Source organism: Perissodus microlepis, chromosome 9 (genome assembly GCF_051167445.1).
Source record: "Perissodus microlepis isolate ML-2025 ecotype Zambia chromosome 9, ASM5116744v1, whole genome shotgun sequence".
Taxonomy (NCBI): Eukaryota; Metazoa; Chordata; class Actinopteri; order Cichliformes; family Cichlidae; genus Perissodus; species Perissodus microlepis.
The window spans coordinates 17,948,488-17,961,696 of NC_140469.1; the positions used below are offsets into that span (position 1 = coordinate 17,948,488).

The following is a 13,209-nucleotide window of genomic DNA, read 5'->3' on the forward strand; positions in this document are numbered from 1 at the left end:
CATGCCTTTACATTGTGTCATCTCTCTCCCATAGTTTGTGTTTTTTCCTGTCTTCCTCTTTCCCAATACAGCTGCTCCTCCCTGAGCCTGGTTGTGCTGGAGATTTTTGTCCTCTTAAAATGGAGTTTTTCCTTCCTGGCGTCATGTAGTGCTTGTTCATAGAGAATCATATGACTGTTGGGGTTTTTGGGTCTTTACGTTAGAGTAAAAAGAACCTTGAGGCCTTGTTATGTTGCCAAATGAATAAACTTGAACTGAATGAAAAATTCAGATGGCTCTAATTGCTTATTAAACTTTTTTTTTTAAATTTAGCTTCCATTTGGCAAACCATTAAGACCATTTTCTTCTACTATATTAAAGAAAATTGACATTTCTCCTTAAATCTATTGAAACAACATTCCTGCAAGGTTCTAATGTAAACCACTGGAATGTATCTGTGGTTTTTGGTCTCCATGGTGTGGAGAAAAACACTTTATATGATGTCATGCAAAAGTCTCCTGACTACTACCACAAACATATGGCCAGAAATTCCAGACAAGAAGGAAATGTTGAGACTATGACTACATATAGCATTTGGCCACAATTAAAAAGAGAGAAAAAAAAGGTTTTCTGCTTGTTGGGACAGGGTGTTCAGGTAGATCATGCAAGAATATTCCAGTTGTCCTTGTAATTCACTGCTACTTAAGCCTGTTTTTTAAAAAGAGGTTCTCAGTTTGAAACATCCTTAGAAATTTTCCATCAACTAAAACTGCGGTTCGGGAGGTCAGGAGGTCACGACCGTAGCCGCTGTGTTGGTATTCAAACAAAAACTGTGGCACATGTATGGACTGGTCGCAAAAGGAATACATCAACACCAAATGCATTCAGTAGAAAATGTGTTTCTGAAATTGTGGGAAAGTACCGGAATGCCATAAAAAGGATCTGATTCTGAGAGAAAAGCAGGACGTTGTTTGGTCAGAACATGAGGTGGTTTTGCCACCCTTTGGCAAATTCAAGAACTACAGGCAAATATCTGCTGCGCAGAACATGAATGAGATGCACATCAATTTTATTTTGCAGGTTGCATTTGAGAATTGTAAGGAATGCGGTACCATTTAAGCAACACCGATAACCTGAAAAAATAAATAGATAAAATAATGAGTCACACTTTATAAGATTATAGTCGCCAAACAAAAGCACAGAGGCATCAAGAGACTTACTGAAAATATCCAGTCTTCAAAGGAAGAGACTCTGGTGAAGACCGTGGGTTTGAACATTTGGTTGCACATACCAGATGGGCCGTAACTGACAACACCGTGAACTCTCCAGGCTCCATCAGTAAAGCAGTTCAGAGGACCTCCAGAGTCGCCCTGGGACAGATAACAATAAGAACATAGCGTGCAACGACTGTGAGAACGTCTTAACACAGTATTGTTGTTAACAATATGATAGTAATATTAAAATTAGCTCAGTCTTTACTCTTGTTTTAGAAAAAAAATAGTTGCAGCATGAGGCGAAACCTCCTCTACCTGGCAGCCTGCTATGATCCCATCCCCTCCGGCACACACCATGGTTTCTAGAGCAATGCTGCCCCACCACTCTGGCTGGGAGCAGATTGAGTGCTCCACCACATTGATGGGAGCCACCTGTAGGATGGCAGGGCTAGCTCCATCTGATTCAGTGGAGAAAGAATTCAGGAACCTTTTTATTACATCCACATATAGTGTGTGTATATGTGTACATTTAGCACCCAGGTGTACTCACAGTCTACTAATCCCCAGCCGGTGATGTAACAGGTGAAGCCATGAGGCAGTGTCTGGCCCGGGTAGGGGAGATTAGCTGTAGCCACGTAACTACTGTCATAGATGGGACCAGCGAGTCTCAAGAGAGCAATATCATTTCTAAGAAAAAATAACCAAAGATAGAGTTGTATAATTTTAATAGCTGCTTGTTTGCTGAGATTAACATTTCATATTTAAATGAGGCTTAATTGAGAGAGGTGATCTGACATGCTGCCACTTACCCATAACGAAGATCACCATTCCAGCCAGGATGGACTGTAATTTTTTCCACATGGATGAACTGCTCACTGCCTTCTAACTTATACAGGTCATACTCACCCACCACTACACGGTACTGACTAGCATCTGGGCTGAGAAGGACATGGAAAAAAATAAGTACAGTGCTTACTTACACTCTTTTGTTCAGCCCAGGAGACACCAAGATAGACTTTAAAATATTACAAAATGCACAAAAGAAATGGTGTCATTAAGAATAATCATGGTCAGAGCCCAAACCTGAGGATGCAGTGAGCTGCAGTCATGATGTGGAGGCTATCAACAGCAGATCCTCCGCACATGTGGTAGAATGAGCCATCATAGAATTGATCATACTGCACAGAAACCTGTGAAATATTAAAGAAATATGAAAATATGGTGGAGATGGAGTTTTTTTTCTAAATCTAGTATTTTAAAACTACAGTACAAAACCTATTTGCATCAAAAGATAGAAAAATAAAAAGATAATTAGTGTTCAGAGGATTTACCTGCCATTTCCATGTCTTTGGTTGAGCATTATTGCCGCCTATCACCCTCTCATTGTCAACTTTGTAGTTGAGAGGTTCTTTGGCACAAATCAGCCCTTCAGCACACACACGGACAGATGTGGTAATATAGTTTTAACGTTCAGAAAATATAGGCACAGAAAATTATTTAAGTCAGGTGGGCTTACCAATACAGGACAGAAGAAGCACAAGCCACATCATGTTGGAGCACTGATGACAAGCTGCAGTCTGCTTTTATACCCATTTGAGACTGGGAAACCGGGCAGATGTTAAGTTACCAGCCACTATCAATAGTCCATGTGGATCAATTCACATTAAATGTACTGCTATGAAAAGCTGAAAGTTTGAGAAGTGTGAGACTTTGTGTGGCAATCCACCACGGTGTGAAACTCTTACAAATCCAGACTTATGTACATTTGCATTTCATTCAATTCAGAAAACTTTAAGGACAACAGAACTTTATTAATTAATTAATTAATTTATTTATTTTATCATGGTGGGAAAAGAACAGGTGCTGTCTAGTGATGGCAGAGTCGACCAAACCATCTGTGAAAGGTGTGCATTCAAGACAAATATTACAGCAGATAAAAGTCTGAAATGATCGACAGCCAAGGCAAAGAAGAAAATGTTCCACTGCCTTCTGTCTGTACACTGTACACTCAACACAAAAACAGACAAAAGCAGAATATTCAATGAAAAGTTTAATCATAATTCAATAAAAATACACATGTGTATTCATTATAATAAAAAAATGTACAGTATAACTACCGTATACAAAAGTGTATACATGAGTTCTTTTTCTTCTACTTATCTAATTCTCGGTCATAGGGGAATTAGAGCCTATCCCACTTGTTATGGAGCAAAAGGCAGAGTACACCCTAAATGGATCAGTCTATCACAGAGATACAGACGTCCATTAACAGTCACATTCACATCTATGGATCTAACTCAATACATGTATTTGGACTATGAAGCCAGAGTGCCCACAAGCATGCAACCTCACATGACCTTCTGTCTGTGAGATAACAATGTTGACCATCACGACGTTGCCGTTTTTATTTAAAGATAGAATAAATATATAAATGGCTTCTCCATCTTCAAAGGAAAGATGCCATACAAAGTTAATTGCATCGTTCATGAGGTTCACTGTAAAAATGCTTTTTTCTTTGTTTGAGACTTAAATAAAATATACTCTCTCTCTCTCTATAGATATATATATATATTGAAGCGCGCAGGACCCTCGAGCTCCCAGGACCCGAACTTGAAGGACAGACCGCCCGCAGGGGCGAGAATAATATGAATAAGAATAGTATTTCGTTTTCATAAATGTTGTCATCTTGAAAGATATTTATGTAAACCGAAAAAAGCTTTCCATTTGAAACCTAATTAATAATTAATGAATAATAATTTAGTAATTAACTAAAATTCAACGGTAGATCTAAATAAGAACAAGTATGAACATCTGACTTTAATTACTTTTCCCACAGACATGCGCAGTAAGGTAAGTAAGTAAGCAAGGTAAGTAACTGTCAAATCTATGAAATATTTATTTATTTATATATTCGGTAATTTATTGTTTTGTTTTTTTATTGCCTAAAATATCTAAATACTTAACAGAAATTGGCTTTTTTTTTATGAATGAGCATGGCGTTATGTTTTGCTAAGCAACCGCGTAGAAAGGACGGCTAATCGAAGTCAGCTTGCTTGCTGCGGGTATGAAACTCGGGAAGGAGAAAGTCGATTTTTCTGTCATCATTATTTATAAGCTTTGTCTGGCTCTTCAGCGCCTGCTGTCAACGTATCTCAGCTGCTGGCTAGCTAGCTTGTATGCGGAGTGTAATGACTCCTGAAATAAGTCTGCTTTAGTGACATTTAGTCAGAACTAGTAAAACGTAACTGCTGAAGGCAATGGGGCTACCGCAGAGCTCGTTACTGTCGGACGGAGGAGCTAATTGTGGATATCATGTCCACGGGGTACGTTAGAAAGTAGTGCAAGGTTACACGTCACGCGGTTTGTTAGTCCCTATAGCTCACTTTTCATACATTTTTTGCTTAGTGACTTGTTAACTGTGCTTTGAACCATAATTGCTGCTTTATCTATCTACGCAGAGCCTGACTGTAATTGACAGGTTGTCGTGTAACTGTAGTTACTCGTGAGCTCAGCTTGAATGGTGTCCGCCCATGATGATGTTGATGATGAGGTGGCATTTGGCACACTTCCAACCCGCGTGCCGTTGTTGGGAAATGGAATAGTGTAACAGTCACTATAGAAACTTTCTTTAGTTATGGTACGTTTCAAAGTTGCATATAACATATTAACCGCGCGAGAAAGCCGGTACCTCGTCTCATTGAGAAGTCCCAAATTTTGGACACTGCAATATCGTAGGTTGACACACGGGGGGGGCGATAATATCACTGTGCTGTTTGTCAGTCAAACCAAATGTCAAGTTTTCTGTTCTGTGTTTTAAATTATTATTAATATTTTTAATTATTTAAGTAATTTTCTTTTATTCTCAGGTTCAAGAGGACTCTCCTGCTCTGAAGGCTGGTCTGGAGCCTTTCTTTGACTTCATTCTCTCTATAGGAAACGCCCGACTTGTGAGTAGACTCCTGTGTCACTACACTCCTGGTTAAAATGAGTAACTAGGAGTCAAATATTGACTTCTTCTGTCTTAATGACATTTCAGGTATGAATTGTAATTGACAATGATGAGTTGAGGACAAAATGAAAATGTCAAAAAAGCCGTGCAACGTAGCTGTGAATGTGGCATATATTCAATTGTATTTGAAAGTATGCTAAAAACTAAAACCTTTTTAAATTCTAAACTTCTTTTAAAAGGCGTTATGAAGCTGAATAACATATTTATAGATCTCAATCAACTGCATAGGACAAAAGCAAGTTGTAGTCTGTTTTGAAACCATCTTCAAGACCCATTTTTCTGTATATAAAGCAAAGTACTCAGCAGGTAGGAGACAGCAGGCAAACACCGATTTCCATAATTTTGAGGTACTGCCTTTATGAGATAATCCAGAGCTCTGTGTTTTTCAGTGCTTTATTAATAACCTCATTTGGAAGAGTGGCAGTAATTACATTTCATGTTCTTTTTCATGAAAGAAAACGCATCTGCACAGTTGCAGCTGGAGTAGCCCTTTTTCCTTTTGTTTCTCCAGAATAAGGAAAACGACCTGCTGAAGGATCTTCTGAAGGCAAATGTGGAAAAAGCAGTCAAACTTGAAGTGTATAACTCCAAAACCCAGCGTGTGAGGGAGCTGGAGGTGACACCCAGTAACATGTGGGGCGGTCAGGGTTTGCTGGGGGCTAGTGTCCGCTTCTGCAGCTTTGAAGGAGCCAATGAGAATGTGTGGCATGTCTTGGTAAGTTAAATCTACCTGTCTTCGCTCAGGTTTCACCCATTGCTGGTTACTGTAGGTTAAATGCCTTTGCACACCGAATGTATGCGGAAAAATGGCTAAAATTCAGATTTTTTTGGATCCAAACCTGCCGTATAACACATAAACACAACAAAAGTCTTGCTTTGTGTGAAAAAATGAAGTTGAAAGAAAGAAATGATGAGCTGATTCTGATGTTTCTAAACAAGAAAAAGAAGAAAGTGAGAATCCGGGTTCATCCAATTCTCAGGCGAGGACAGCAGCAGGGAAAATTTCTTGGTTTGATCCAGGAGTTGAAGCTGTATCTCGACTGCTTTCTCTTTTTGGCAAAATTGTACAGAAATAATTTTAGAGAGCTGATTTAGCCGGAGCAGTGTCTGGCTGTCTGTCTGAGGTAAAATAGTATTATTTTTACTATTTCTATATCATTGCACATTCAGTACTGGTGCATACGTTGAGCAATGAGCACACTTGTTGCCAAATGCAGTGGTCTGATTGGTCAGATCTGTTTATTCCTATGTGAAAAATAGGAAAAATCGAGCTTGATCCGAACTATAAAAAAAAATAAATCCTGCAAATTTGAATTGAACAGTTGCCTTAAGAATAAGTGAGTCTGAAAAATCATTGCATTCTGTGTTCAAAGGCCTTAAAATTGCAAATGTTAATAATTTTGGTAGATTTTAGAATTTTTTAAAAAAATTTTAGGAAGTGGAACCAAATTCTCCCGCCGCTCTCGCAGGCCTGAATGCATACAATGACTTCATAGTTGGAGCTGACCAAGTGTTACAAGATGTAAGATTTCTTGTCTTTTGCCTTTTATTCCAAATAAGAAATAATTGTTTTAATTAGCAGACATTATTAAAAGAAATAACAAAAACCTTATTTTCGTGTGAAACGTCTGCAGTCCGAGGATTTCTTTTCTTTGATTGAAGCCAACGAGGGGAAACCTTTGAAGCTTTTGGTGTACAACACTAAGACGGATCAGTGCCGAGAGGTAGTGGTGACTCCTAACGGAGCGTGGGGAGGCGAGGGAAGGTTTGCATTGATTTTTTTTTAAAAATCTTTATTTAAATCAAAGCATGTAGATAAATATTGCCATGTCAACACTTGTGGGTTTTTCTTCCTATTTTTTTAGCTTAGGCTGTGGGATCGGCTATGGATACTTGCACAGAATTCCAACTCGTCCAGTTCAGCCTAACGCCCAGAATAAAAATGTTCTTCAACCAGTGCTCACTGGCAGCAGTGAAGAGGTAGTTGCAACTGAGCACACTGAGGTGAAGGTTGTTGTATCTTATTCTTGCTTATTTATTAAGCTGTGCAGGATGTAATGGCGTCTATTGGTAGCAAGGGATTATGTTAAGAAGTACAAAAATAATAATCTTTTAATTATGGCTTAAAATGAGCCCTACATATCTACTACAGGCGGGATCCACCTTCTACACTAGCTCAGTTTTTTTTTTTTTTTTTCAGTCGGGGGTGACGACCTAGTATTCACTTACATTTTTAGAAGCGGAAGGTGAGGCAAGGTGTATTGACTTTGTTGCAATCTGCAACCTCACCACTAGATGTCACTGTATCCCACAAACTGCTCCTTTAACTGTAACTTGCTCGAGGTATTTGTGACCTCCAGTTTTCTCTCCTTAGGTGCCTTCTACCGATGAATGTAGCCCATCTACCGAAGCAGCACTGAATCAAAGTGAGAAAAGCATGCAAGATCAGTCTTTAATCTCACCCACTCAGCAGCCACCAGACCGAGGTAACAGGATCACTTCAGGACATTTTCATCCATTTGACACATTATGCATTTTCACACGGAATAATGGGCATTTGCTTTGTACTTATTTCAGATGCTTTCACCATACTCGATGCAACGACTTCAGATTTATCAGCCACTGTTTCCACTAATGAGGAAGGCAGCAGCTCCATGTTTGCTAATTATGGAGATGACTCAGGTGATCAGAGTAGCTTGGGTAAGTACTTCATACGTGATTAAATTGTGTGGCTAAATAGAGCAATTACGTGTTTATGATGGCATCCCGATTGAGAAGAAAAATAAGCACGATTAAAACCAGCTATTGTTGACACGCCTCTCAGTTAAGGAGCCATTTAATGCAGTGGTTTTGCATTAGTCTCTTTTCCTGCAGAATAAAACTACTCCAGCCAAACGTGTTAAGTGTTTTTTCACAGATATACGTTTTACAGCAGGTAAAGTGGTCTATACTGAACACTTCATTAGGTAATGGATTGGACCCCATTTTACCTTGAGAACATTTTTAATTCTTCATGGCAGATATTCAACAAGGAGGTTTTGGTTCATATTGACATGACAGCGTCACACAGTTGTTGCAGAATTGTGAAGTCCATTCGACTAAGATCTGGTGACTGGGGAAGCCATTTCACTAAAATAAACTTATTGTCATGTTCAAGAAGGGAGTTTAAGATGACTGGAATGGCGCGTTATCGTCTCAGAAGCAGCCATCAGAAGGCGAGGGTACTGTACTGATACTAACGAGCCCAAAGCGTGCCAAGAAATTTCCCCACCGTCACATCACCACCACCACCAGCAGCATGAACCATTGATACAAGGCAAAATGGATCCAAGCTTTCATGTTGTTTGCTACAGATTCTGACCCAACCAGCCGAATGTCACAGCAGAAGTGGAAACTCATCAGACCAGACAATATTTTTCAAAACCTCTATTGTACAGTTTTGATGAGCCTGTGTGAATTGTAGGTTCAGTTTCCCATTCTTAGCTGACAAGAGTGGCCTTCGAAGTTTGACACGTTGTACATTCACAGATGCTCTTCTGCATACGATGGTTGTAACAAGTTGTTATTTGAGTTGCTGTTGCCTTCCTGTCACCTTGAAGCACTTTAAATATTCTCCTCTGACATCTGGCATCAACAAGGCATTTTCAGCCAGAGAAGTGATGCTCACTGGGTATTTTCCCTTTTTACAGAGAGTCATTTAAATCACCTTTCTTCTTCATTCTGATGCAGAGCTTGAACTTGAGCATATTGACCATGTCTATGGGTCTAAATGCACTGATTTCCATGTGATATCAGTTATCAAGAACTCAGTTAGCATTTTAAACAGTAGGTGCAGGTCAGTCCTTTCCATCAGTGGTCACGGTCTGAAATGCAGCAGTCTGAGCTTTGGTTATGTAATCTATTGAAGTACAAAAGTCATAAAAGGATGCTCAGGAGATTTTATCTTAATTATTGTTAAATATCTCCTTACAGACCAAGGAAGTTGAGCAATTTCCCATGGTTTCACCATCCATAACCTTAACAATATTGTATTATGTTTGTTTGTTTGTTTGTTTGTTTGTTTGTTTGTTTGTTTTTTTTTATTAGATTATTCATCTTTTGACCAAAGACCTCCATTTCCAGACAAGCAAGGAGAACCAGACATCCAGGAACCTGAGCAGAAGCCCGGTATAGACCTGACTGCCAGCACTTCTCCTATCAGAGAGACTGCTAAAGACATGGCTGGCCTCAAAATTACCACCGAAAACCCGAGTATCACAACAATCCCCAAGGTACCAGATACTAACTCTGAGCCCTTAAGCTCAGTTGAGGTTGTGAGCGAAGAGATGTTTGAGCCTGCTGGGCCAGGCAGTTAGCTGACTTTCATAAAGAATATTCAAGAGCACACCATGTTACAGAAAAGCTACCGTTAATGATTGTAAGCTGTTATCACTGGGGCTGTTTTTTTTGTTTGTTTTTGTAAAAGAATTGCGTTTGCATACCAGTGCCACTGCTGCATGCTAAATTGCACATTTATGTTAACTTGAAATTCTAGGAATGCATACAGTTAATACAACATGAATGTATTCTGTAGTTTAGGCGTACTGTATGTTTCAACGTCAAACAAGATGAAGCCTTAGTTAAGCTGTCATGCTGCTTAAAACCATCCTGGTGTGCACATTAAAAGTCCAAGGTAAAAAATAATAATTACCCTTACCTTGTTGCTCTTACAATAACCACTGTAACACAGTACAAACACTGTAGATTAATGATGTTTGACTTAAGTGTCACACCTGGACTTTTTTTCCTTTTTTTAAAAAAGAGGTTTTAATTAAAGTTTGTTTTTACTTTCTCGTGGGTACTCATACAGAAGGATTTAATCTCAGGCGTTTCCTGTTTAAGCCTTTTTGCCTTTAATCTTGGTCAAAATCTTCTGTCTAATGTGAATGAGTGGGCCGTGTGTGACGCAGCTCTCTGATTGTTTTCTGTTTCTTCTCTTTTAATCGATTTTAGTTAGATCATGTCTCTGATTTGTATGGAAGAATTGAAAATATACAGATATTTATAAATATATGTTCAAGATGAACCTCCGTGAGTCTGTTTTGGTTTCTGCTCTTTCTTTATTGGGGCGGGGAGGTCCATGCTGTTGTTAAATCAAAATGTCATTATATTGCCAGCTCACACATATTACTGATATTTCCTGTGTCTAATATGAGTCATGTCCACCCAGCGGAGTTCATATTTTGAGGCAGCAGATGTCAGCAAACACCTCATGATACATCTCCACTGAGCTAGCGCCAGTTTATCTCCCCTTGCAGCTCCTAAAATTCTGTCCAATCAGATTGCACATTTTCATATATTCAATGAGTCATAAGATGTTTCTGAACTTTTATTTTAATAAATCATATCTCGTTCTTAGAATTATGCAGGAATTATTTATATTTGTTGTTTGATCCAGCTGCATTCCTCTTCATATTGAATTTGGATAATCCAGTCTTGCCATGAACAAATACCTGGTCAGTTTCAGGAACCTATTTAGCTGGAAAAGAAATAGTTTGAGGTTTTGGATATTAAACAATAGAAATTTACTGATGTGAACTTGAATGGTTATGTAGTCCATTATTTCCATTTTTTTAAACTGATCCTATATCCAGCAATCCGTGTGTGATCATATGTGGGCTCCAGAAGCTATTGATCAGAAAACAAAGCACAATTTATTTTCATCACTTTTTATTCCTAGATCAGGACAACCAAATATTCTTTGGAAGTATGCCAAAAGAAAAAATGTAAATAAATAAGCATTAGGGGGAAGCTACAGTAGCAGACAGGGAATATGCCTCAATTATTTACCAGGGCACTCCAATCCTCAGCTGAAGAGGGGGATGGGCATGAAGGGAAAGAAAAGACTATGCGTGGGGGGAAGAAAGATGAGAAGGAGATGGATTTGTCTTTTTTTTTTCTCCCCAGAATGAGAGCTGGAATGGCGTTCCTAAGGAAGCTTTCCTCTGGCACACCTGTGAATCTGTTGTATTTCTTATATAAATAGGAATTAACTTGGTGGCTTTGGATCCAGCTGCTGTTGGAGATTTAATAGCAGCAATGTGGACATTTCTCAGAAATGTCAGACTTGTCAAATCAGCACGTTTTAAGTGCAGGGTTGGATGGTGTTTGCGGGTGTCCATTGTAAGGCTCACTCAGGAGGGGGAGATATGCTATTTCTTCTCTTCTATTTGAGGTTAGATCAAGCAGCCCAAGGCAAAAGCCAGCAGCTGCATGCCAGGAGGAGTGTAAGGAGGTGCCACCTCTGGAGGAACATGCCTTCCCTTCCTTTTTTCCTTTTTTTTTTTTTTCCCTGAGACTGTTTCAAAGGACGCTGTGACGCAGCTGAACCCACACGTCAGCTTAACTTTATCTCAACCCCTAAGAGGCTCGGCTCACAGGCACCAGCATAGTGCCCGTTGCCTCAGCCTATCGTTGCAGCATGACAAATTGTGAAACAGAATAACTACAGGGAAGGATGGATGGAAGGAAAGGATGAAAAAGGTATAAATACAAGGGGGAAGAGAGTGAACATACAATTGGTGCACGCACGTTAGTCACACGTCTCCACATAATGCTGTTCCTGTGGCTCGGTTAATGTGCGGCGCTGTCACATGAAGTAGGTCAGATTTGGATGTGTGGATGTTCAAGGGATATAAAATAAAGTGTAGCAATATAGTGACTTCTTAATGTAAAAAATAAAGATTAAATACTAAAAACGGCTGCTTTTCTGTTCACGTGTGGTCACAAATCCACACCACGAACACGGTCGTCAACTTCTATTTTCTGCTTTCAGCACCTTCCCACCCTAATCACAAATATTTTGTCGGGATGGAGACTATATTTGGAAGTGCTGCGAGGTGTATTTGCATACATGCATCATGCGGTGTTCTTCACAGTGTGTTCTCTCAGAGCCTGGGAATAATCCTGGAAAGTGCCTGTGTGTCAGACCACCAATGTACAGGCTGTAATTACATTCATTCATGCAAGGGGACTGTCACTCTGAGGGGTCTGAATTCATTAGGAAGTTGTTTCCACCTCTTGCCGTCATTATCGACTGGCTTTATGCTTCTAATTGAGCAGGAGATTAGAATTGCTTCCAGTAAACATTACCGTAGATTTGCTTGTAAATTGTTGTTCCACACATACTTTAGCCCTTTGGACGGAAAGCAATCTTCTATAAACAAGTGGGTTATATTTCAACTTTAGCCTGCACTGTGTATATACCAGTCTTTGATGTGTACTGTAGAAAACTGACTAAGAGGCTATACTTTTTGGGGAGAAGTGGAAAGTAGTTTGGTTAAATCAAGGTACAATAACTACATGCAGAAGAAAATCCAGTATACTGCCCCAGTTAGGTGTCATGTCACGCCAAATCTCCTTTAATGCACTTTGGAATTGATTTTTCAAATCCCTGGAATTTTACTAGAAGGGTTGAACACCCTTCTTCTACACAATCCCCTCATTATATGCTGGTGATGGAAAATGCCATCTATCTCATCGGTCCAAACTCTCTTAAAGGTGTTTAACTGCGGGGCTACAAAAGCCGTACCATATTAGCCGCACCATTTGCATTCTGATCGAACCATTCAGTCAACCCATTGAAGAGACCACTCCCCTCAGGACAGAAATGTTTCATCACTGGGTAAACATGATCAATTATAACAACTTCAAACAGTGGCTCTTTCCTTCAAGGAAACAAGACGTCCATATACACTAAACTGCATGTGAGCTTGAATTCTGCCCTTTAAAACTGCTGATCGTCCCACGATATGTTCCCATCCTTTTTCTCTCTGTTATTGTAGGGTGACGTCAGGTGACTGTTGCTATGATTTGGCTCTGTATAAACAAAAGGGAATTGAACTTAACTGAATCCTAAGGCATCATCTGCTGCCACTGGTATCTCAGAGATACACATGAGGCTATGTAGAGGAGCCCTCGTTCTTATTGGAAAGGGAGAAAGACTGTTTGTTGGTGGTTGTTGGAGAA

General features: G+C 39.5%; 2 protein-coding genes across 5 annotated transcripts; one reads left to right on the forward strand and one right to left on the reverse strand.

Annotated features, from left to right (window-relative positions):
- Positions 1-1,031: 1,031 nt before the first annotated feature.
- Positions 1,032-2,754, reverse strand: LOC146380378 (chymotrypsin-like elastase family member 2A). Its single transcript, XM_084939395.1, has 8 exons — positions 2,710-2,754; positions 2,525-2,619; positions 2,277-2,383; positions 2,003-2,131; positions 1,744-1,880; positions 1,509-1,651; positions 1,200-1,349; positions 1,032-1,112 (listed from the first exon to the last, which is right to left on the reverse strand). The coding sequence occupies exons 1-8, from the start codon at positions 2,741-2,743 to the stop codon at positions 1,095-1,097; spliced, it is 813 nt and encodes a 270-aa protein (XP_084795521.1). The 5' UTR covers positions 2,744-2,754; the 3' UTR covers positions 1,032-1,094.
- A 1,541-nt stretch (positions 2,755-4,295) lies between these two features.
- On the forward strand, positions 4,296-10,267 carry LOC146380379 (Golgi reassembly-stacking protein 1-like). Of its 4 annotated transcripts, none has more exons than XM_084939390.1 (9): positions 4,296-4,516; positions 5,060-5,140; positions 5,714-5,917; positions 6,638-6,724; positions 6,837-6,967; positions 7,068-7,212; positions 7,577-7,688; positions 7,780-7,902; positions 9,289-10,267. In XM_084939390.1, exons 1-9 carry the CDS (start codon positions 4,451-4,453, stop codon positions 9,555-9,557), a joined length of 1,218 nt encoding a protein of 405 aa, XP_084795516.1. In that variant the 5' UTR covers positions 4,296-4,450; the 3' UTR covers positions 9,558-10,267. The 4 variants fall into 4 exon arrangements, with proteins under 4 accessions (XP_084795516.1, XP_084795519.1, XP_084795517.1 ...); XM_084939393.1 differs by having other exon boundaries at positions 9,325-10,267; XM_084939391.1 differs by having other exon boundaries at positions 7,068-7,206.
- Positions 10,268-13,209: the final 2,942 nt, after the last annotated feature.